At 37.2% G+C, this 25,419-nt stretch overlaps 1 protein-coding gene across 4 annotated transcripts in view; it reads left to right on the forward strand.

Moving 5' to 3' along the window:
* Window positions 1-21,751, forward strand: part of POT1 (protection of telomeres 1) — an 84,618-nt gene extending 62,867 nt beyond the window's left edge. For all 4 annotated transcript variants that reach the window (XM_016213351.2, XM_016213352.2, XM_016213353.2 and 1 more), the window contains 6 exons: window positions 663-868; window positions 3,671-3,806; window positions 14,455-14,543; window positions 16,797-16,888; window positions 18,722-18,827; window positions 20,596-21,751. In XM_016213351.2, coding sequence (XP_016068837.2) covers window positions 663-868; window positions 3,671-3,806; window positions 14,455-14,543; window positions 16,797-16,888; window positions 18,722-18,827; window positions 20,596-20,708 — 742 coding nt within the window. In that variant the 3' untranslated portion in view covers window positions 20,709-21,751. The remainder of the gene's footprint in view (window positions 1-662; window positions 869-3,670; window positions 3,807-14,454; window positions 14,544-16,796; window positions 16,889-18,721; window positions 18,828-20,595) is intronic.
* Window positions 21,752-25,419: the final 3,668 nt, after the last annotated feature.

The raw sequence follows: 25,419 nt of genomic DNA on the forward strand, positions 1-25,419 counted from the left end.
AACTCCAATTACCTGGATCCCAGGTTGTCGCTCAACCGCTGAGCCACGCTCAGCTGGGCTCTATGATCATTTTTTTGAACAACTAAGAAAGTTGCCTCAGAAAGGTTAAGAGGTGTTACCTAATGTTATTCAGCTGGTTTGTGACAGACCTTTTGACTCCAGATCATGCCATTTCTTCTCAATCGTACTTTACCATATGACTTTTTAAAATTATTACTCTAGATGAAAAGGAATCAAAACAAATACTGGTTTGTAAAGTAGATGCCCTTTGACAATGAGGTCACTTGGGTGGTAAGTGGATATTTAACTGGAGTGAAGACAAGGAGGGGACTGCTGCATTTTCTTAGCCCACTGGGAAGCTGATAGAGGGGGGCAAATTGGTGCTGGAAATAATTATAATTAGTAACTTGGATGTCACAAAACAAAGCAAGGAAGTTTCTAGTGGTTAGTGTAATTATTGATAGGCAGCTACTTAGCCATGAAATAGAAATATCTTTCTATTGAGTAACAGTCTTTAATCTGCAAAGTGAATTATCTCCATGTTTTAAAACAAGTAGCTGGCTCATCAGCATATAAACAATTTTTTGATTGGATAATTTGTAAAATTTGAATTTCCAAACTTATGCCATTGTTTTGTGTTTTTTCATTGTTGATAATTTTAGGCAGGAAGTTCTACATGAAGGTGATTTGGATCGAATTTTGCAAGAGAGTGCAACTAAAACTCCCGATGCCAAACTACACAATACAGTATTATATGATTCGAAAGTCTGGACCACTAAAGATCAGGGAGAGCGAAAAGTAGCTGTTCATTTTGTGAAAAATAATGGTATTCTCCCACTTTCAAATGACTGTCTGATTTTGATAGAAGGTAAGATATTTAAGTTACTGTTTTATTAGATTACAGCTTTGCTTGTGTCTTTCTCTAATTATTGTTAAATATATTTTAGGGGCAACCTAGGACAAGTAAAGTCAAAATATTGTTAATTTAAATTTCATAAAAGAATATATTATCGATAACAGCTAGATTTATATATATATACATACACACATATATAAAGTATACATTAAACTCAGGGGTTGGCATTTGTTCATTTTGTTGGATTTTTGCATGTAATTTTAATTAGATCCAAGCCAATTATCAAGCTGAATAATAGTTAAGAGGTTGCTTGTGATATATGGTTGCTGTTATTTTGGCCTCTGGGTGTCACTGTTGTTTCATAAGAATGAAATGGATATCACCTATCGATATCTAAATCAAAGAAGGGACCCTTGAAACAAAGAAAGATAACTTGACATGTTTTTAAAAAATGAAATTTTGAGTCATATTTGTTTTTTCGTTTTCTTTAATATATATTTTTATTGATTTCAGAGAGAGAGGAAGGGAGAGGGAGAGGGAGAGAGAGGGGGGGAGAGAGAGAGAGAGAGAGAGAGAGAGAGGAGAGAGAGAAAGAGAGAAACATCAATGATGACAGAGTCATTGATTGGCTGCCTCTTGCATGTCCCCTGCTGGGGATCGAGCCCGCAACCCAGGCATGTGCCCTGACAGGGAATCAAACTTCAATCTCCTGGATCATAGGTCAGTGCTCAACCACTGAGCCATGCTGGCTGGGTGAGTCATATTTGTTTTTGCATTGCTTTTCTACTTTGGTCTTATTTTATCTATTTACCACAGATTTTTTCCCATCCTAAATTTAATGTTTTATTAGTTTCCTTGAGACGTTTTCTTAAGAATATTCCATAATAAAAGGAAGCCATCATCTTTAATTTTCATTATAGAAATCTTTAGTTGCATTTTATAAATGAATTATTTTTCTTATACTGGCTTATGATCATTTTTATTACTGACATTTTTGTATTTATCAAAAGCAATATGTAACCCTTTTAGAAAATAGGTATATTTAGAATACACATGCCTCGCACAGAATTCTGTGCTGAAGCTAAGTTGGCCTCGAGGGTCCAAAAGAAGCTTGAGTTACAAAGTCCCTTTAGCTCCTGACCCTGTCTTTACGACTCACCCCACGGACCTTCAGTCTCATCTCCTGCAGTTCCCATCCCACCATATCGAACTGGGCAACTCCTAAACCCTGTGTATTTCTCTGTGCCTTTTTGCCAATCCATTGCTATTCTCCTGACAATTTCTGCTCTGGTGCATATTCAGAAGTAAGCTCAGTAATTCCCTTTATTTAGCAATTCATGTGGAGTGTTTAATGAGCACCTATAATATGAAGGCCTTTTTCTGATTGACCAGATTTCAGTGGTTCTTACTACGTATTGTGTGTATTTCCAATACAGCACTTTTCTTCTTGTATTACACCTGTGTTTTACCTGTCTGCTTATAGGATTGTTTTCTTATTAGAATGTGAGCTCCCTAAGGACAGGATATAGGTTTATTTTCATCTGTGTATCTTCAGCACCTGGCATAGTATACCTGGCATATAACTGGCTCTCAGTAAATATTTATTGAATAAATGTTTGCCAATGTTCATTTTGCTTTTATGAAAAGTGTATTTTTGGACATCCTTAGTTTGCTATACCAGAGTACGTCCCCTCACAATTGAATTTTAATGTTACAAATTTTATACAACTTTTAGGAAGTAAATCAAAGTATTTTTATAAATCATATTCTTTTTCCCTGGAGAGGGACAGTTATCAATATAAGTAAAAAGTACACCAGAAAAGGTACCAGGAGGTTTGAGTTATCTCAGAAAATGCTGCCTTGGAATAATGGAGCACCGTTGGGCATACTGTTTCTCAGCCAGCATGATGGGGTTTTTTGTTTGTTTGTTGTTGTTTTAAAACACTTTATATATATATCTTTATATATGTATCTTTAGATATATATATATATTTAGATATATATATATATTTAGAGATATATATATCTTTATTGATTTCAGAGAGAGGAAGGGAGAGGGAGAGAGAGAGATGGAAACATCAATGATGAGAGTCATTCATCAGTTCCCTCCTGCATGCCCGCCACCGGGGATTGAACTGGCAACCCGGGCATATGTCCTGACCGGGAATCGAACCTTGATCTCCCAGATCATAGGTTGATGCTCAACCGCTGAGCCACACCAGCTGGGCAGCAGCATGATGGTTTTCATGTTCACCCTATCATAGGATTGGGGTAATTGTGGTGGGTTTCCCGGGAAAAACGAACAAACACTATACACCAATTCACATTACATGAACTATTTGCATCTATACTTAAATTTAATGTTGACCTGAAAGTTTAAAAGATTTATTTCAAATTTAGGACTAAACTTGCCTAGATATTAGTAGTATATAGCAAGTTTAATAATGAGAGTCCTGTGTACTCTGGCTCTTAACTTTGTTCTGATTCTTTGAACCAAAGTGTTCCTGGTGTGAAGAGCAATTTGTATACATTTAAAAAGATGGTTAAATTTTCACAAGCCTTATGTTTTGCTCAAGTCACAGCATTTTTGTGCAGTGGTTTCTTTAATCTGTATAGGAATCTAAGTTTAAAAATCATTAGTTTTCAGAATGAATTTATAAATCTATTAAATCTCTAACTTCATGGCTTTCATTGTCTTTTTCTTTCAATCCCTTTAGCCTTTTACTATACCTCTTGTGTTACTTAACTGGTTCTTCATTTTGCCTGTGTTGTGTTTGTACTACTTGAAAGGGTTTTTTTATTCTCTCTTAATAGGAGGTACACTAAGTGAAATCTACAAACTTGCAAACAAGTTTCATAGTGTGATTCCTGTGAGATCTGGCCATGAAGACCTGGAACTTCTTGACCTTTCAGCACCGTTCCTTATACAAGGAAAAATACATCACTATGGGTATGTTTTTAATTCTTGAAACTTTGTGAATTAAAAATAAGAGTAATTTTTACTTTTATTATTTTATCCCACTTGTTACTGTATAGTCAGTGTATACTTATTGAGCACCAGTTTATATGTACTAGATTTTTCACATATATTTATTGTTTTGATAGCATATGTACTGAGTGCCTACAATGTGCTACCCAGGGACTAATTATCATCTGTTTTCTTTCACAAGCGTTTAGATACTACTTACAGAGAAAGGTTCAGAGCTACATACTAGTAAAAGTTAAGTGATTGAATTCCAGAATTTCTGTGACACAAAGTTACAAATTAGTTGCCACTGAGTAATTGGAACATATCAGAATACATTAGGAACTAGAAACAGATTTTTGCATTTGGAAGGAGGCAGTGGGGATAAAATCTTTCCTTTGACTTGATGAAACAATCACCTTGGAAATGCACTGCTTTGAGAAACCTTGGATGATAGAATACATCTAGTCATACCAGCCTACTCCCTTTCATACTCTTTTATTTGTAGCAGTTGTTACTCACTGTTATAATGTGTAAATCTTTATTTCAGTTGAAAACTGCATTCTGCAATCCTGATATCGCTATGATTATGACTACCGAAGTCACTGGTAGGCATAGGGAGGTTGCCCTGCGTTCTGTATCATATACAAAATATTGTAAAACTTCACATATAAGTTGGAACTAGTGTGTCACTGAGTTAAAGCCCTGGATTATACCTATTTTTACTTTGATGTTCCAGTGTCTTTAATTATATCTCTCATTGAACTCATGACCTCAGAGTCAAGTTCATCAAGGTTTATCCAACAGTTAGTTCAGAAATAAAAGTCTGGGGCCCAGCTGGAATGGCTCACTTGGTTGACCATCATCCTATGCACCAAAAGGTTACCAGTTCGATTCCAGGTCAGGGCACACACCAGTGTTGTGGGTTTGATCTTTGGTCGGGGCATGTGCGGAAGGCAGCCGATCAAGGTTGTTCTCCCTCCCTCCCTCCCTCCCTCCCTCCCTCCCTCCCTCCCTCCCTCCCTCTGTCTCTTTCTCTCCCCCCTCCCTTCCTCTCTAAGCATATCCTCACAGAAGTCCATCAAATGCCATTTGTTTCTTTTTAATAATAATAAGTGACTAAATGGGCCTTCTCGTTTTCACATGCCCATCCTCATTCACTGGCTCGCTCTCCTCTTCCTCTCTTCCATCTCTCCTTCCTAGTATCAGGCACCTTGGTCACTCTAGAACCAGGAAAGCAAATATTAGTTATTAAGCTTTGGAATATCCTTTACTTACTAAAAGTCTAAAATAAAAGTTCTATTAAGGCTTTCATCATTTCCCCCATTTTCAGCATAAACTGAGAAATTATGCTCACATTCCAAATTTTAAGACATTTTTAGATTTTCCATTACTTTGAAAGCCAACATATCTTTTTATTGACTTTTCTTTTTAATTTGAAAAATAATTTTAACTACAGAAAAATATCAAGAATGACATCGTGAACACTTAGACTTAACAAATCTTAACACCTTAGCATATCTTTTAAGTTTCCTCCTTCCCTTTCCCTCTCAGAAGTAACCACTTTCCCAAACTTGGGAGTCAGTTCTTCTCATCAGTGTTTTTCTTCTCTGAACTTGTAAGGAATATAGCATATTATTTTGCTTTTAAAATTCATGTAAACTGTTTCATACTATACCTATCCTTTTGCAACTTTTTTCTGCACTCAATTTTATTTTCATGATTTATCCATATTGATACATGTAGGTTTAGTAATTATTTTAATGGCTATACAATATTTTATTTCATATGGAATATATTTGGGTTTATTAATCCATTTCCTATTAATGGATATATGTTATTTTCATTTATTACATTTTTTTAAGTATCTTTATCTTTATTGTTGAAAATATTACAGATGTCCCCTTTTTACCCCCATTGATCCCCTCCACCCCACATCCATCCCACCCCCAGGCCTTCCCCAGACCAGTGTCTGTGTCCATGAGTTATGTTTATAACATATAAGTTCTTTGATTAATCTCTCCCCACCAACTCCCCCCTCCCCATCTTTCCTCTGAGATCCCTCAGTCTATTCCATGCTTCTATGTCTCTGGATCCATTTTGTTCATCAGTTTATTTTGTTTATTATATTTCACATATAAGTGAAATCATGTGGTACTTGTCTGTCTCTGCCTGGCTTATTTCCCTTAGCATAATACTTTCTAGTTCTCTCCATGCTGTGCTAAAGGATAAAAAGACCCTTCCTCTTTACAGCTGCATAGTATTCCATGGTGTAAATGTCGCATAGCTTTTTTATCCCAACTCGCCTACTGATGGGCACTTGGGCTGTTTCCAGATCTTAGCTATTGTAAATTGTGCTGCTATGAACATAGGAGTGCATAAGTTCTTTGTGATTGGTGTTTCAGGTTCCTTAGGATATATTCCTAGAAGTGGGATCACTGGGTCAAATGGCAGGTCAATTTTTAATCTTTTGAGGGAACTCCATACTGCTTTCCATAGTGGCTGCGCCAGTCTACATTCCTACCAGCAGTGCACTAGGGCTCCCCTTTCTCCACACCCTCACCAGCACTTGTCATTTGTTGACTTGTTGATAGTAGCCATTCTGACAGTTGTGAAGTTATGCTTGATTGTGGTTTTAATTTGCATCTGTCTAATGATTAGCGATGTTGAGCATTTTTTCATACGTCTGTTAGCCATCTGTAAATTCAAAATGTATGTCCTCTTTGGAAAAGTGTCTATTTAGGTCTTTTGCCCATTTTTTAATTGGATTTTCTTCCTTTTGTTAAGTTGGATGAGTTCCTCATATATTTTGGATATTAACCCTTTATCAGATGTGTAGTTGGCAAATATGTTCTCCCATACAGTGGGCTCCCTTTTCATTTTGTTGATGGTTTCTTTTGCTGTTCAGGGGCTTTTTATTTTGATGCAGTCTCATTTTTTTATTTTCTCCTTAGTTTCTCTTGCCCTAGGAGATGTATCAGCAAACATACTGCTATGAGAGATGTCTGAGATTTTACTGCCTATGTTTTCCTCTAGGATTTTTATGGTTTCATGTCTTACATTTAAGTCTTTTATCCATTTTGAATTTACTTTTGTGTATGGTGTAAGTTGGTGGCCTAGTTTCATTTTTTTGCATGTACATGTCCAGTTTTCCCAACTCCATTTATTGAAGAGACTGTCTTTACTCCATTGTATGTTCTTGCCTCCTTTGTCAAATATTAATTGACCATAATGGCATGGGTCAATTTCTGGGTTCTCTTTTCTGTTCCACTGATCTATATGTCTGTTCTTGTGCCAATACCAGGCTGTTTTGATTACAGTGGCTTTGTAGTTTAACTTGATGTCTGGTATTGTGATTCCCTCCAACTTTGTTCTTCTTTCTCAAGATTGCTGTGGCTATTTGGGGTCTTTTTTGTTCCATATAAATTTTTGAAGTGTTTGTTTTAGATCCGTGAAATATGCTGTTTGTATTTTAATAGGGATTGCACTGAATCTATAGATTGCTTTGAGTATTATGGACATTTTAATGATGTTAATTCTTCCAGTCCGTGAATGTGGTACATTTTCCCATTTGTTTTATTTTCTTCTATTTCTTTAAAATGACCTATAGTTTTCCGAGTACAGGTCTTTTACCTCCTTGATTAAGTTTATTCCTAAGTATCTTAATTTTTTTGTTGCAATGGTAAATGAGATTTTTTTTTTAGTTTCCCTTTCTGAGAGTTCATTATTGGTGTATAAAGATACCATTGATTTCTGGGTGTTAATTTTGTATCCTGCTACCTTGCTGAATTCACTTATTAAATCTAGTAGTTTTTTGGTGGAATCTTTAGGATTCTCTATATACCATATTGTATCATCTGCAAATAATGACAGTTTTGTTTTGTTTCCTCCTTTCCAATTTGGATGCCTTTTATGTTTTCTTCCTGTCTGATGGCTGTGGCGAGGACTTCCAGTACTATGTTGAATAAGAGTGGTAAAAGTGGACATCCCTGTCTTGTTCCGCTTTTTAATGGAAATGGTTTTAGTTTTTGCCCATTGAGTATGATGTTGGCTGTAGGTTTGTCATATATGGCCTTTATTATGTTGAGGTATGATCCCCCTATTCCCACTTTGCTGAGAGTTTTTATCAAAAATGGGTATTGGATTTATTGAATGCTTTTTCTGCATCTATTGATATGATCATGTGATTTTTGTCTTTCAACTTGTTTATATAATGTATCATGTTTATTGATTTGCAAATATTGTACCAGCCTTTCATCCCTGAAATAAATCCCACATGGTTATGGTGTATGATCTTTTTAATATATTGCTGGATCCGATTTGCTAATATTTTGTTGAGGATTTTAGCATCTATGTTCATCAGGGATATGGCCTATAATTCTCTTTCTTTGTAGTGTCTTTATCTGGTTTTGGAATTAGGCTAATGCAGGCTTCGTAAAAAGAGTTTGGAAGTGTTCCCTCCTCTTGGATTTTTTGAAATAGTTTGAGGAGGATATGTGTTAATTCTTTGAATGTTTGGTAAAACTCCCCTGTGAAGCCATTGGGGCCATGTCTTTTGTGTGCTGGGTACCCTTTGATTACTGCTTCAACTTCATCAGCAGTTATTGGCCTATTCAGGCTTTCTGACTCTTCCAGATTGAGTTTTGGAAGGTTGTATTTTTCTAGGAATTTATCCATTTCGTCCTGGTTGTCCAGCTTTGTGGCATAGTATTTTCTTACAATCCTTTGTATTTCTGTTGAGTCAGCTGTTATTTCATCTTTCTCGTTTCTGATTTTCTTTATTTGGGTCCCCTCTCTTTGTTTCTTGATGAGTCTGGCTAAAGGGTCATCAGTCTTGTTTATCTTTTCAAAGAATCAGCTTTATTGATCTTTTGTGTTGTTTTTTTAGTCTCTATGTCATTTATTTTTGCTCTGATCTTTATTATTTCTTTCCTTCTACTTACTCTGGGCTTTTCTTGTTGTTCTCTTTCTAAGTCTTTAAGCTGTAGGGTTAGAAAGTCTGTTAGAAGTTTTTCTTGTTTTTTGAGGTAGGCTTGTAGTGGCGTGAACTTCCCTCTCAGGACTGCTTTCATTGTGTCCCATAGATTTGGAGTTGTTGTGTGTTCATTTTTCATTTGTTTCCAGAAATTTTTTATTTCTTTCTTGATCTCTTTGGTAACCCATTCATTGTGTAAAAACATGCTTTTTAGCCTCCACGTCTTTGGATTTTTTTAGTATTTTTATTGTGGTTGATTTCTAATTTCATGCCACTGTGGTCCAAGAAGATGCTCGATAAGATTTTAATTTTCTTGAACTTGTAGAGACTTGTTATGTGTCCTAACATGTGGTCTGTCTTTGAGAATGTCCCATGTGCACTTGAGAAGAATGTATATTCTGTAGCTTTGGGGTAGAATGTTCTGTAAATGTCAATTAAATCCATCTGATTTAATCTAGTGTGTCATTTAGGGTAACTGTTTCTTTGTTGATTTTTTGTCTGGAAGACCTATCCAATGAAGTCAGTGGGATGTTAAAATCCCCTACTATGACTGTATTGCTGTCAATCTCTCCCTTAAAGTCCTCTAGAAGTTTTTTTTATAAATTTGGGTGCTCCTGTATTGGTGCATATATGTTTATCAGAGTTTATATCCTCTTGTTGGATTGATCCCTTTAGTATTATCTAATGACCTTTCATGTCTCTCGTTATGGTCTTCATTTTGAAGTCTGTTTTGTCCTATATGAATATTGCTACCCCAGCTTTTTTTTTCATTTCCATTTGCATGGAAAAATTTTTTTTCCCCTTCCCTTCACTCATCCTGTGTGAGTCTTTTGTTCTGAGGTGGGTCTCTTGTAGACAGCATATATTTGGGTCATGTTTTCTTATCCATTCAGCTACCCTATATCTTTTTATTGGGGCATTTAATCCACTTACATTTAAGGTTATGATGGAAAGATACCTATCTACTGCCATTTTATTTCTTTATGCCTATGTTTCTCATTCTCTTTATTTCTACTTCTTATTACAGCAGTCCCTTTAACATTTCCTGCAATGCTGGTTTGGTGATGATAAACTCCTTTAGTCTTTTTTTGTCTGGGAAGCTCTTTATGTCACCACCTATTTTGAATGATAGCCTTGCTGGATAGAGTACTCTTGGTTTCATATCCTTGTTTTGCATTACCTTGAATACTTCATGCCATTCCCTTCTGGCCTGTTGAGTTTCTTATGAGAAGTCAGTTGACAGCCTATGGGAGCTCCTTTGTAGGTAACAGATTGCTTTTCTCTAGTTTCCTTAAGATTCTCTTTGTCTTGAATTCTTAGCATTTTAATTATGATGTGTGTGGCTATAGTCCTCTTTGGATTCTTCTTGTTTGGGACTCTGTGCCTCCTGAACTTGTGTGACTTTTTCCTTGACCAGGTTAGGGAAGTTTTCTGCCATTATTTCTTCAAGCAGGTTCTCTAACACCTGCTTACTTTCAACCTCTTCTGGCACTGCTATAATACAAATATTGTTAAGTTTCATGCTGTCCCACAGCTCCCTTAGACTGTCGTCCTGTTTTATAATTGTTTTTTGTTTTGGGGTCTCTGATTGGTTGATTTTTTCTACTCTCTCTTCTAATGCACTGATCGGATCCTCAGCTTCCTCTAATCTGCTATTTATTCCTTCCAGTGTATTCTTTATTTCTTCTCTGTCATTCTTCACTTCTGACTGGTCATTTTTCATAGTTTCCATATCTTTTTTCATGCTGTTGAGCATCCTTACAATCAGTATTCTGAAGTTTATATCTGACAGATTGCTTATCTCCATTTCATTTAGTTCTTTTTCTGGAGACTTCTCTTGCTCTTTTATTTGGGGCTCATTTTTTGGTCTCCCCATTTTGGCTACTTTTTGGGGTTTGTTTCTAAGTGTTAGGTAGGCCTGCTAGGACTCTCACTCTTTTTGGAGGGTGTCTGGTACAAGCCAATGTCAGATGCAGTTTGTGACTGTCCCTGAGTACCCTGTTTGGAGCTATCTACAACCCCCAGCTTGAGGTCTCCTCTGCTGGGGCTGGGTGCGTTTGGACAGGACCGAGATGCACACTAAAGTCTGCTTTTCCAAGGCCCAGGTCCAGAAGTGGATCAAGCAGACTCAAAGCACTCTGAGGTCTGCCTCTGCCTACAGGCTGATTAATCTGATTCTCTTAATGAGCTTGTCTGTAGAATCTCCACAGGGTGGGGCGGCTGGTTGTTTTGTTTCTTAACAAGCCTCAGGCTGTAGAAGGTCTTCTGGGCAGGGTGAGAGAGGCTTTTCAGCAGGGTGGGACAATTGCTTCCCCCCTCAGGCAAAAGCCAAAATTTCCCCTCCCCCAAAAGTTGTCCTCCACAGTCTGGGGGAATGACTCTGGCACAGGTGTTCCCTGATCTTACTCTCCAGAGCCCACAACCCCAGACTATCCCCACACAGCTCCGGTCCACTCCACTCCCCCTCTGCCGGAACCAGGGTGAGTGGCTGCACAGGAAACTTTGTGTGTTGGCTCTTTAATAGGGTGCCTGCAGTTTCTCCCTGGCAGACAGAAACCCAGCTGCTTTTCACAGCTAGATGTTATGTGAGCACCTTTCTGAGCTCTGGTGCTCTTGGCTGGGAAGCCCAGCCTGGGGTTTTGGGCCCTGGAGTTCTCAGTGGGAACCCCCACAGCTGAGATCTCCCTCCAGACCTCAGCTGCTGCCTGTGGGAGCCCAGCCAGCCCTCTCGTGCGTCCACACTTCCTACCCGTCTCTGTGCCGTCTCCACTTTTCCTCCTTGGTGATAAGGGTGCTCTCCAGCTCAGCTTCAGTTGGTTTTCAGGATGGTTTTTCTGTGTTTAGTTTTAAATCCAGATTGGTCCCGGGAGTGTTGGCATAGCTTCCATTCAGTCGCCACCATCTTGGGTCTCCTTCATTATTACATTTACAGAAGTGCTGAGTCAAGTCCTTTTTTGTATTTTGTTGCATATTTCTTTGTCATATTATCAGTTGGATCACACCCACATTTCTGCTGTAAGTGACATGGTGTGGAATATGGTACAGTGTGGTATGGTAGAAAAGGGAATGAGTCAGGATGCATAACAGACACCTTTTTACATAGTAAGGTTCAGTTTTGTTTTCTAAACCTTTGTTTCAGTTGTACGTGTCTGTTTTATTCTGGGTCATGATATAACATAAATTTGTTACTGTGAGTTCTTGCCAGAAAATTTGAAAGTTACTGTATGGTGTTTAACTAGAATTGCTATTAAGAGTGTGCATATTTTCTGCTTTATTGGAAAATACCAAATTGTTCTTCCAATGATTGTAATATTTTATGGCCCCATCAACAGTGTGTAACAAGCTCACTTTCCCCCAGGTTTTCTCTAACACCTAGTGTTGGTTTAACTTGCAATTTTGTTATACTGATGAGCATCAAGTAATATCTGTGGTGTTATTGTTTGCGTTTCCTAGGTTACTGGTGAGTTTAAACAATCCTCATTTTTATTGGCTGTTCAGTTGTCTGTTCTATGAATTCCATATTCACATATTTTACCTATTTTTCTTTTGAGTTACTGGTCTCTGTTTTGGTTGTATGTTTAACTGATTTTAAGAATTATTCACTTCATATTATTTGCACCTTTTTTTCCTTGGCCTTTTTCCAAAGCAGCAAGCTTTTGTTTTTATTGTTGCTCTGTTATTTTTATTGTTTTTATCTTTATTTTCTCCCTTTCATTAGGTTTCCTCAAGTTTTCTTTTTCAAATGTTTTTGCCTCACTTCATTCATTAACTCTAATATATTTTTAATTTTTATATTTAAGTCTATAATTTTCTCCTCAAAAAGAATAGCCATGGCTTTAACCCACAGTTGATATGTAGTGATTTTCCTGTCACTGCTAAATGTTTCATAATTCTCATTATGCTATCTTTGGCCCATGAATTCTTTTAAAATTTTTACACACACATTTCAGGTGCTATGTTTTTGTTTGCATTTTGGTTAGATGACTTTTTAACCAGGTAGTGTGATGCATTTTATAATGATTTTTTGAAATTTGTGTAGCTTTGCTTTATCCTAGATTATGTCCATTCAGATTTTGAACATACCGCATAGATTTTTAAAGAATGTGTATCTTTAATCGTTGTGTTTAGAGTTTATTAGTGTTTAGTTATGTTCATTAGACAGACTTGTTAACCATATTCAAAACTTTTTTTCCCTTTGCAATTTTATCAGTGTAACCACTTCTTAGTGTGCTTAATGTCCTCTGTGATTGTGGGCTGGTGACCTTCTGTCCTGTCAGTGTGTGCTTTAGATACTTTGACACTGCTGGTTCATTCAGGTTCAGTGTTTAATCTTCTGATGAATTGGTCGTTTGGTATACCTTTAGTAATGACTTCATCTCTAATCATGATTTTTTGCCCTAAGGTCTTTTTTTAATTATATTTTTATTGTATCAGGGATTTATTCAGTTCATAATTGCTTGGTATCTCATCCCTTTGTTTTCATGTTCCTGTGTTATCTTTTAGTGGGCCTCATGAATAAATACTTAGGAATAGATTTTAGTTGTTTTCAAGTAGATGTGTTTAAAGTGTTAATTATTGACACAATTAGGTTTTATTTCTACATTTTATGTTGTTTTTCCCTTACACTTACTATTTTTGAAAACTCTTCCTTATTTTTTGTTATTCTTTTGCTTATTTTTTCTTCAGTATTCATGGACTTGATTTATAACAAATGTTCTTAATTTTCTCCATTTTTCTCTTTTACTAGTTAGAAGTAATGAATTCTCTATTTAATTTTTATTTGTTACCCTTAATTTTTAATTTGTATACTTGCTTTATCAAAATGTCTGAAGTTAATATTGCCATTTTTAAGCCAATAATATTTATTTCCATTATCTTTTCCTGTTAAAAAAACAAAACTTAGATTTGTTTGGTGATAACATTTGTTAGGGTTACCCTCTATTTGCCCCCAAATTGCAAATAAGGAGTCTGGATGAACCTCCTGAATGTTGATTTTTGTTTTTATTTAAGTATATTTTTATCACCTAAACTTCATGATGATATGTAATAAAAAATCACTTTAAATGTTTGTATATAAGGAAATGAAAATACCTACGCTAAATAATGTTCAATTTTAGAATATTATGTAGTTTTAAATTGACTTACATTCTGAAATATGACTATAGTATTAGGTGTTGTCAGCTGTATGCCTCTGAATGTGTGCTTACTGAGTACTGACGCCTGTGGTTAGAGTAGTTTGCCCCTATTGGCTGTAGTCAGTCAAGACCATGACAGCTGTTAATTGTTCACAGAGCCGTAAAATGAAAGTTCTTAAAGATTGTCTGTTTAAATGCTTTTGTTTTACCAAGTAAGGAAATCAACCAAATTAATTAATAATCTAGACCTGAAACCTCTTCCTGATTCTCTTACTCTCAGTTTTGTGCAGTTTATTCTGAACTATACTTTCTTTTTTATTGCTCCTATTATAAAAAGCTTATTTAAAAAAATAATTCTGTTTATAATATGCACATTACAATATAGGAGGGACAGTACTCTTGTTTAACTTATTTTTTAAACTGTACATACTTGAACAGCAAAAGTAAGTTATATTAAATAAGTTGAAATAAGTAATTATAATAAGTTATTTTTAAATGTTTGTTTTTGTTTTATTAATTTCAGGTGTAAAAAGTGTTCTAGTTTGAAACCAATACAAAATCTAAATAACCTGGTTGATAAAACATCATGGATCCCTTCTTCTGTGGCAGAAGGTTAGCTAAATACCTGTCCTGTAATTTTCACTGTCTTTGGGTAAGGTGATCTCACTGATTATATTTCAGTATTTGTGGATATAGTAAAACCAGAGCAAAGTGATTATAATAAAAGTATAAACTAAATGTTTAAAATATTTGGAAACTTAACTTTCAAGCATCTGCCAGTATATTTAATCTTAACTCATATTTTAATGTTCAATAATTTGTTTTAGTATTAATCATTAATCACAAGTACAACTTCTACAACATCTCTCTAGTTCATAGTGCCTTGGAATTAAAAAGTTTTCGAGATAGGTATTACAACTTTTTACCCAATACAAGTCTTTAGCTGGAACAAGAATCCTTTTATATCACATTCTTAACTGTGGTCGCCTAGCCTTGGCTTAAAACTCTCTGTGACAGGGGACTCGTTACATTGCGAAGCAACATATTCCCTTAATTTTTAGGCAGTTTTATTTATTTATTTTGTTATCCTCACCTGAGGATACTTTTTCCATTGCTTTTCAGAGAGTGAAGGAGGGAGGGAGGGAGGGAGAGAGAGAGAGAGAGGGAGGGAGAGAAAGAGGGAGGGAGAGAGAGAGAAAAACACACTGATGTACATCGATTGGTTGCCCCCTGCACATGCCCCTTCCAAGGCCAGGGATCGAGCCTGCAACCGAGGTACGTGCCCTTGGCTGGAATCGAATCAGGACCCTTCAGTCTGCAGGCCAATGCTCTAACCACTAAGCAAACTGTCTAGGGCTTTTTAGGCCATTTTAAATGGTGGACAAAATATGCCTACCTGTAATTTTAACCTGGGCCACATTCTGTTTACTAGAATTAGAGTATATCTGTTCCCTCTTCTATAAGATCAACAGACTTTGTACCTTTGAAGATATCTGTTGCACCTTCATTTAGTCTTTATTTCTCCAAGTAGGCATCTCACTTCCTTCGGTACTTTCCCATATTCCTTATTTCTCCCCCTCAGTAAACATTTCACTTTACCAATGTTCTCTACAAAGCTTGGCATTCAAAGGTGAAAATAGTGCTGCAGATATTGGCCAATTCAAAATATGAACAAAATTTTTATTTCCCTAAAATTGGACACCCTGCTTCCACTAGCCGAAAAATTTCATTATATAGCAGGTCCTTCCTTGAGTAACATTGTTTCATTCATTGTCATTTCATGGTAACACTGAGGAGATGCCTTAGGAACTTAACTCTTGTTTATATGAGTTAGCCTCTGGTAAAATTGGTTTTGTTATATGTTGCTTGAACCTGTTGATAATGTTGAGAACTTACTGTATAGATATTAATTCATATACTTGGTTTTGTTTTTCTTCTTTTAATTCAGCTATATGATACTGCTCTCTTATTTTGTTTGTGGTCAGTGAAATTCCAGGTTACTTTCACATAAGTTTCTTGCCATACAGCTTGGTCTCCCTATTCTATTCTTAATGCAGTTGTCTGTTTGTATGGTCCCGCAGAGTAGGTTTTATGTTCATATTTCTTGGTTTTAGTTCACAGTTTTAATCTATTGAGACCTCTTAAATCCTAAAATTAAATTTCTCTGTATTAACAATTTCTGTCATGATTGTATGCCCTAATTTATTCTTCTTACTTGACCCTTAATTAGTTCTGTTTGCTTCCACAAGTGGAAAACCCTATTCCATTCTATAAACATTGAATGTCTTTCATTTCCAAACACAAAGGTGTTCATTTAACTTATAAATTTTTATGTGATTTATTATCTTACTAATTTTTTCCTTTTCCTTATCTTACCAAATTATGAATCCCAGATTCTGACATTTTTCTCCATTTACCCAGCTGATATCTCTTAAAAAATAAGTGATCCTTATGCTTATAGTACAGAGGAGAGACATGTTACATAAGCATAAATATTGGACTGCATGCTGTTTTTTAGAGCATTCTGGTATTTTAATTTTGTCTTTCATAAAGCTAACATGTAGTAAATTGTATTTCATAAATCAGTTTTTGTTTTCTATCAAAATCAATTCATTTTAAAGCTATATCAGTATTTAATCCAAAAAGATGCAATTGTGAGTCATTGCTTGTTTATAGGTATAATGTATGTTCAAAATGAACCTACTATAATGAGCTTAATATATTGGTATTAGAGAACAAAATATGTGTGTGTGTATACATCTGTATACATATATATATGTTTTTCTTTCCCTCTGAATTATTTTAGTAAACAAAATTAACAGGTACATACTATTCATATAGTTAAATCTTTTTTCCCTTCACTAGTACTGGGCATTGTACCCCTTCGGCATGTGTTTGTGATGACATTTACTCTTGATGATGGAACAGGAGTATTGGATGCTTATCTCATGGATTCTGTAAGTAACAGAGGTAGTGAAGATATTTCTAACTAAAAATAATACTTTTCTGAATTTTAATACATTTATTCATTCCTACTTTATTACTAAGAAGATTTAAAAAATTATGAGTGCATAGATCTTAAATTGTCTGTGTGTTTATCTCTCTTTTGATATTACACTATAAATCTTAATATCCAAATAATGAGGAATTGGAATAGGAGTTTTAGGAGAGTCATTTTTATACCACAGAAATTCTGTTCTAGGAACCAAAGGCAGAGGTATGGCCACACCCTCTACGCATTAACCATCAGCATTTCCCTAGGCTGCTTACGCCTCACTTCATATTTCAGGAAACAGTTACTCTGATAGGGAGACAGTGACACTGGGTGAAGCTAGGGAGCTTTCCACAGACCGCCCTCATTTCCAACAGTTCCAGTTGTGGGGATTCCCAAGGCCCTCCTCACTCTGACACCAGCTGCAGTTTCAGAAGCCCCCAGTTTTACTCGATTACAGTTTATTACAGCCAGAGAATACGGGTTAAAATCATCCAAGGGAAGAGGTGCAGAGGGCAGAGGCAGGAAGGTGTCAGATGTGGAGCTCTCATTCGTCCTCCTTTGTGAGTAGAAGACAGCAGACAGTTACTTTCCCGGCAACAGTGTGGAAGGTGCAAGTGGCCTGCTGCCAGCCGGGAAGCAACGCTGAGCCTTAGTGTCCGAGTTTCACTGGAGTCCTATCACTTAGTCATGGTTGCTGTGCCTGCGACTGACCGCAGTCTTCAGCCTCCCACAGAGGTCAGGCTAACACTGTATGACACAAACCACGTTGTTAGACTGTCAGTGTGACCCAGGGTCCCCAGGCGCTCCTCTCAGGCACCACTTTCCAAGGGCTTCGAGATTACCTCCCAGAAGCCAAGGGAAAAGCCTGGTAACATTAATTTTTTTACTACACACATTGTAAAAGAATCTGGGGTGAGATTGAGAGGAGAATTTTTCTCCTGCCTAAACAATTCATTTATCTATTTATTAAATAAATATTTAATGATCACCTTCTATGTGCCAGGTACTATTCTTTGTGATAGAGATATAGCAGTGAGCAAGACAAGCTCAGTCCCTTTCCTCCCTATAATAGAGTAAAAGAGAAAAAAATTAACTATATACTATGTTATACTCTTAAACTGAATACTTACACATTATTGGCACTCAATACATGTGTTATTAAGAGATTAGCAGGCCTCACTGTTTTCTGATCATTATTTTTATTATTAAGTCAGAGCCATTTACTCAATTTTATATCTCAAATCTGTTTTTAGATAAAGTAGTAAATCAGATTTTAGAGTTCAGACTAGCATTCTAGTTTATGAATTCAGAAATCTTGATAGAGTAACATAGTCTAGATTATTTTAATTGGATGGTATTAAAATATAAGGGTTGGCAAAAGTAGGCTTGTTCATATGGAAAAAGATATGCAGGTTTTTTTGTTTGTTTTTAAATATGTCTTTATTGATTTCAGAGAGAGGACAGGAGAGGGAGAGATAGAAACATCAATGATGAGAAAGTCATTGACTGGCTCCTCCTGCACGCCCCCTACTGGGGATCGAGCCCACAACCCGGGCATGTGCCCTGACCTGGAATCGGACTGGGAATTGAACCCAGATCTCCTGGATCAAAGGTTGATGCTCCACCACTGAGCCACGCCGACTGGGCAGCAGAATGTGATTATTAAAATAGCTTTATTAACTCAAAAGAATTTCACAATACAATTATAAACCTACTTTGCCCACCCCTTTTGTATTAATTATAACTTGAATAAAAGATTAATATAATTTCTCTTTTTTTTCTATAATTTTTTAAGGACAAATTCTTCCATATTCCAGCATCAGAAATCCTAACCAATGATTACCTTCAGGAAAGTATGGATATGATCATGAATATGCTCTGTCCTCTAGGAATAAAAATTGGTAAGCAATAATATTTTAGCAATCCCATTCATTCTTTTTTAAAAATTAGCACCTAGCATATATCTAATCTGTGGACTTCTAGAGGTATGAAACTTTGATTTGTGAATCCAAGTAAATTACTAAGTAGTGCTTGATTACTGTGTGATCTTTCTACCTTTTGGTGAAGACAGTGGCAAGGATAAATGGGTATGAGTCATAATTCCTGAAATGAAAAGATTTTTTTTGATAGTTTTAAATATAATCAAAGGAGGCAGTTTTTATCATAAGCACATTTGATACTATGTTTATGCATGCAAACATTTTATTTGAAAGTATATTAACAGATGAAATTTTAATAAGAAACATTTTCTATAGCAAACTCCATTTAGCCAGTTTAATTAATTGATGAATTTTCTATTCAGTATTAACTAGTTTCAGATTTTACAGTTTTTTATTTTACTAAATTTTTTAGCAACTTTAGTTTTGTTTTGTTTTTTAATGTTTTTATTTTTTAGAGAGAGAAGAAGGAAGAGGGAGGGAGGGGGGAGAGAGAGGGAGAGAGAAACCTTGATGAGAGAGAAACATCTGTCAGCTGCCTCCTGCACGCTTCCTACTGGGGATCTGGGGATTGAGCCCACAACTTGAGCATGTGCCCTGACGGGGAATCAAATCGGCGACCTCTTGGTGCCTGGGACAACGCTCAACCAGCTGAGCCACACTGGCCGGGCAGCTTTAGTTGTTTTTGATTTAACATTTGATTCATCAACCAGATCTTCAGGTCAAATTGTATAGATTATACCTACTGCCACTGAGTTTTCCTCTGTGGCCATTATCTCTATTTACTTTGAAACATGCAGATCTAAATCATAGTAAGACAGCTTACCCTTGTAAAAAATTTTTCATCAGTAACAAATTTTACCAGCTGCAGATTTAACTGTTAATTTAACTTTTATAGGTTATTTTTAATCAGGCTTTATTTTCCCCTGGTCAGTCTACACATTTTATAACAATTCTAAAAAGATAGTTTTTGTACATTTGTAAGAAAGTTTAACTTACATACTTTTACTTTATGTCAGTTTTTAATTTCTGTTGGCTGTTTGGATTCTTTTGGATAGATTTCTGGAAATAAAATTGCCATATTAAAAAGCACAAGTGTGTCCAGCTGGTGTGGCTCAGTGGTTGAGCATCAGCCCATGAACTAAGAGGTTACCAGTTCGATTCTAGGTCAGGGCACATACTCAGGTTGTAGACTCTATCCCTGGTCGGGGTTGTGCAGGAGGCAGCCATTCGATGTTTCTCTCTCATCAGTGTTTCTCTCTATCCCTCTCTCTCTCTAAAATAAATAAAAATATATTTAAAACAAAACAAACAAAAAAACCCCACAGCTCTGGCAGACTTTTGATACATACTGCAAAATTGCTTTTCAAGAATATTTTACCTATTTATAGTGCCCGTCTTGCTTGACACTGGGCAGTATCGAAGGCTAGATTAAATGTCTTTCAAATTCAAATCTGAAGAAACATTCAGAAACTTTTCTAGATGTTATAAATAGATTCGCTGTGGTAATAACCAAAGCTTGGAAATGGCATCTGTGGCTGCCAACTTTGCCTTGACTGGATACTTGGTACCTGTAATTTCACCTTGACAAGTGTAAGGGGTTTAGCTGATTCAGACTTCAGGATCCATTAGTTTGCAGACAACCAAGAGAGAGAAAAATAAATAAATAAAACAGGTATGCCAGAGTTATTTAATTTTAATAGTTAAATAACATTTTCTTTTGGACTTACAGATACATATCCGTGGTTGGAATGCTTCATCAAGTCCTACAATGTCACAAGTGGAACGGAGCAGCAGATTTGCTATCAGATTTTTGACACCACAGTTGCAGATGATGTCATCTAATATTGACATTCCGCGTAACATATGTAAAATATTGTAATTTTTGAAAACATTACTATTTTCTATGAGATTGCTATAAAACATGCAAAAGACTTAGCTCAGTTGTTTATTTTTCATTTTAACCACTATTTAATTTTTTTTAAACAGACATTGTGTTATCTTAACCTCTTCTGAGTAAATTAAAAATGTTCCTGTTGCTCAGAAATACCCAGTATGATCGCTTCTAGGGTTATGAAAGAGAGAGACATTGAATGAAGAATGACTTTTCATGTACTCGCCGTAGTCCTCTTGGAGGAGCTATTTCGTTACCCTGCAGTAAAAATCATTTTCCCTGTTGGATTGCCACTGATTTCCCTGCCATCCACCATCCCTGGTTGGGCTTTTCCTTGCCTAGAGTTTTATATCAGCAGTGTTCATGATTTTAGCCTGACTATGGGCTTAGAAGATATCCTTGCCTTAGAGCACTGAGTTTTGACTGAGTGCCAGGTATGTAGTGGGTAGTGATTTTGTTTTGTTTTAGTTTTGTACAAAGGGATCTGCTTAAACAAATACTCAAAGAAATGCTTGTTCGAGTGAGCGACAGTGTACTTTAAAGAGTGGTTTTACTGTAAGCAAAAGTGGTAGAATTGCTTTTCTTGGGTGCTGATATTGACTCATTTAGGATAAATCCATTTTTAGACCAGAATTATTGATTGCTTATTTCTCTACATGACATTGGAAGTCATTCCTTTTTCCATTCCACCTCAACTTAATAAAGTGCTCAGATTCACAGTGTTAGCGACTTACTGAGAATACCCTTTTTTAATAGTCTTATATAAAATATATTTCAGGTTGAACATTAAATGAGGTGTTAACTCAGTATATGGTCTACTTTTTACCCGACAGTTTGTCAGATTTAAAATCATGAATATTCGGTTTTATACAAATATGTCTATATATCTGTATGTATATGTAGATTTATGTATGTTATTTGCTAAAGACTTTTGCTACAGATTTGCTACAGATTTTTCTAGTTCAAAATGAATGAATGCACACAATTCAGCTGTTTCATTTGTCTGCCGCATCTGAGCTGAGGCATGATTTGAGGCAAAGAATCAAAGCAGGCATCTCAGTACACTGGATGTTTAGGACTATCTACACACCAGGTATGTGTGAGCACTTGAGTTTCACAACAACCCCTTTTTCCTGATGTGAAACTGAGGCTTGATTGATAAGCTGACCTGTCTAAGTTCACACAATGATTAAATGCCAGTCAGTACTCTGCTGAGGCTGCACTGTTCACCCCTCCAGGATTCTGGAGCAAAATCTATCAGGGGGTTTCCTGCAGACGAGCCCTGCCTTAAATATCTGAAACATTGGAGTCAGAGGAGTCAATGATGTGTTTTCTTACACTAAGCAAGAGGCTTTTAACACCTTATTGGTAAAAAGGAATTGGATATCTGATTTCCTCTCAATTCTAGTTCCTGTGCATGTTAGCACAGACCAAACTACCCATCTTTTCTAATCACCAAATCACCAGCTTATTAGAGACAGTGAGAAAAGACTGATGCTATTTGGGGTATTTACGCTCGGTTCAGAACATATTCAAGGAAAACTTTTAAAACCCTGAAATTGAGCAGATGTGTTTCACTGTTCCTGGTGTGCTTGGGATACCAAGGGGGGAGAGTGTGTCTCTTCCTTCAGGACGCACCTGGCCTGGAAGAGGAGGGGCCAGAAGGTGCCACAGACTCAGCGTCAGCCTGTGGGGTCTCCAAAGTAAGGAGGCGAACCCACGTGAATCTTCATGATGACAAGCTGTTTCTCTCCCGGTTCCCTTTTTCTGTAAACCCCACATTGTCATCATTATTTTTTAACTTCAATTTACAGCAAGAAGAGTTCCATCAACACTAGTGTTTATTCATTGGTGCTGTTTGTGCCTTAAGCTAATCAGGAGCCCGGGGGACTGGGAGAATTCTGTTTCTGGAGCAGTTGCTAGATGGTAGGTTATTGTGGCCAGGTTTGAGCCCTGTCCCCTGTATTGTCCCTGTGAGTCCTGGGAAAGTCTTCCTGTCGGGTGTAAAGTTACATGAAGCTAAGAAAGCACTGTGCGTGCAGCCCCTTTCTCGGTTCCCAGGCTGCAGGGCCTGTTCTGGACTCTCCTGGGTGCTTCTCACAGCCCTGCCCTGTTCTGTGTGGGCAGAGCACGCGTGTCCTAGAAAACCCGCCGCAGTCGATTCTTCTGGATCTAGACACGATCATGAACTGTGTGCTGCTTGCAGCTCTTTCTGGGGCCACCCTCGTGACCCGGCCTTACCTGAGGAAACCGTACCTGTCCAGGTGCAGAATGTCATTGCCCCCTCCCTTTTTTAACCCTTGGTCATGCTGTACATTGGGGATTATTTCTAAATGAAGACAGAAAAACTGGTCGGTGGAAGTGAAGAAGCTGAACACACCCCTGGCCACCTGAGAAAGCCATCTCCACGCCACGGGGCTCCGGCTGCCGTTTGCGACTCAGTGTAGATCCTGTGCTGTAACTGCCTGCACACCTCAGGAATGGGCCAAAACCTTTCCCTGTCCACTTCCCCGCCAGCCGCCATTGTGTTTCCACAGCCACAGTCAAAGCATGAGTTTGACACTACTTATGACTCAACCCACCCAATTCTACACTTTCTAGAAGCTTTCCTTAGTATCTGGGGTAAAAAGCTAGATTCTTCTGATTATTTCAGTGGTTTGAATTTGACCATGCATTTCATCAAGTTTTTCTGTTATCCAGAATATATATATATATTTTTTTAACCCTTACCCAAGGATATGTTTTTTTATTGCTTTTCAGAGAGAGTAGAGAGAGGGTGGAGGGGAGGGGGGGGAAAGGAGGACAGAGAGAAACATCGTTGTGAGAGAGAGACATCAATTGGTTGCCTCCTGCACGCACCCAGACCAGGGCCAGGGATCGAGCCTGCAACCAAGGTACATGCCTGTGACTGGAATCAAACCTGAGACCCTTCAGTTCGAGAGCTGGTGCTCTAACCACTGACCCAAACCGGCTAGGGCCCCAGAATATTTTCTTAATAAAAGTAAACATATTTACAAGAATTTGAAACTGCTGTTCTAACTAGTACCCCAGAGGAAACTACTTCCACAATTTGGTATATAGTTTTCCAGATTGTTCTTTATCATAAAAAAAAAAATTAAAAATAGCATCACACTATAAATATATAAAAGTTTTCTCAACTTTTTATACATATATATGTATAAATATATATATTTGTAAATATATATATGTAGTGTGTGTGTGTGTGTAAAATATGTTTTGATGAACAGAATAAATTCAGTGACATGGAAGCACAGATGAGACTGACGAATGTCAGAGGGATGGAGGAGGGCGAGCGGGTGGAGGGGGAGAGAGTAACCAAAGAATTTATGTGCATATGTGCACAACCCAAGGACATGGACAATGGTGGGGAGAGGGACTGGAGAGGGGGAAGGGACGGGTTGGAACGGGTCTTTGAGGAGAAAAAGGGACATCTGTAATATTTTAAACAAAAATAAAATTTTAAAAATAAAAATTAAAAAAAAATAGAGAGGGGGCAGAGATAGAAAAATCGATGAGTCCATGACCAGCTGCCTCCTGCACGTGCAACCTGGGCATGTGCCCTGATCAGGAATCAGACTGTGATCTCCTGGGTCACAGGTTGAAGCTCAACCAGTGAGCCATGCTGGCCAGGCTTTATATGTACTTTTTAAAAAAATGCATCGTGCTATAAATGTATTTCTGCAACTTGCTTTTGTCACTTTATAGAGTAGACATTTTTTAATGTCAGTTCACATAGAGGGAGAAACTTCTCAGCATAAGTAACTTTTTAGTGGGGGATTCTCTGATTATTTTCTTTCTGTTTTGAGGTGTTTTTTTGGTTTTTTATCTGTTTAAGCGTTCTATTATTGTGCCAGTACACTTTTGTAAGGATGTATTCTTGTACCTCTTCTGTTAACTTTATTACCTTATTCATTGTATTATTATTGTTATTTTAGTCTGTATTTTATCTGGTGTTATTTTCCCTTTAAATAAACCTGGAGCCCCTGGGATCTAGGTTCACGGTATTTCTGGAGGTAATCAGAATTTTGAAAGCCTGTCCAGACTTCCTAATACAGATTAGAATTCTGCCATTGCATAGTTATCTTGAAATATCCTTTCATACTTTAAAGTCCTCGTTGTGAAAAGAATTATGTTAATGTAAGAAAGGAAACCGCCTTCTGTAATACTTTTCATTGTGAAATTCGGGCTCTGCAAAGGCCATGATGTCACACTGAAGTTCTAGAGCATCATTTTAGGAGAAGTAAAAATACCTTTTCCTGTGCCATCCCCTCGGGGTCTCTGGGCAGTGTTAACGTGTCCTGCCCACTCCAGGGAAATGGAGAACGTGGCAACTAGTAAACTCTGGGCACAGTGATCTCTTCCCTCTGGTATTGGAAATAGTGCAGGAACTCTGAGCAGGAAGGCCCCGGCGCTCCGGCGTGTGGGACTATGGTCTTCAGGCAGCAGGAAATGAATCAGTAGCACCGTGGATTATTTTTCCCTGCAACATTGTCATTGAAGCTGTCAGGAAATTCGAGATCACTTGCGGTTGCAAAGTGGTGATCATCTTGCAGGGAGATTAATGCCCCTTCCATTCAGGTCTGCATTTGATGGGTTGGGGAGAGTGAGGCATCAGTTACATGACAAGGGTAATGCATCAGT

This window comes from Miniopterus natalensis, chromosome 10, assembly GCF_054644295.1.
Source record: "Miniopterus natalensis isolate mMinNat1 chromosome 10, mMinNat1.hap1, whole genome shotgun sequence".
NCBI lineage: Eukaryota > Metazoa > Chordata > Mammalia > Chiroptera > Miniopteridae > Miniopterus > Miniopterus natalensis.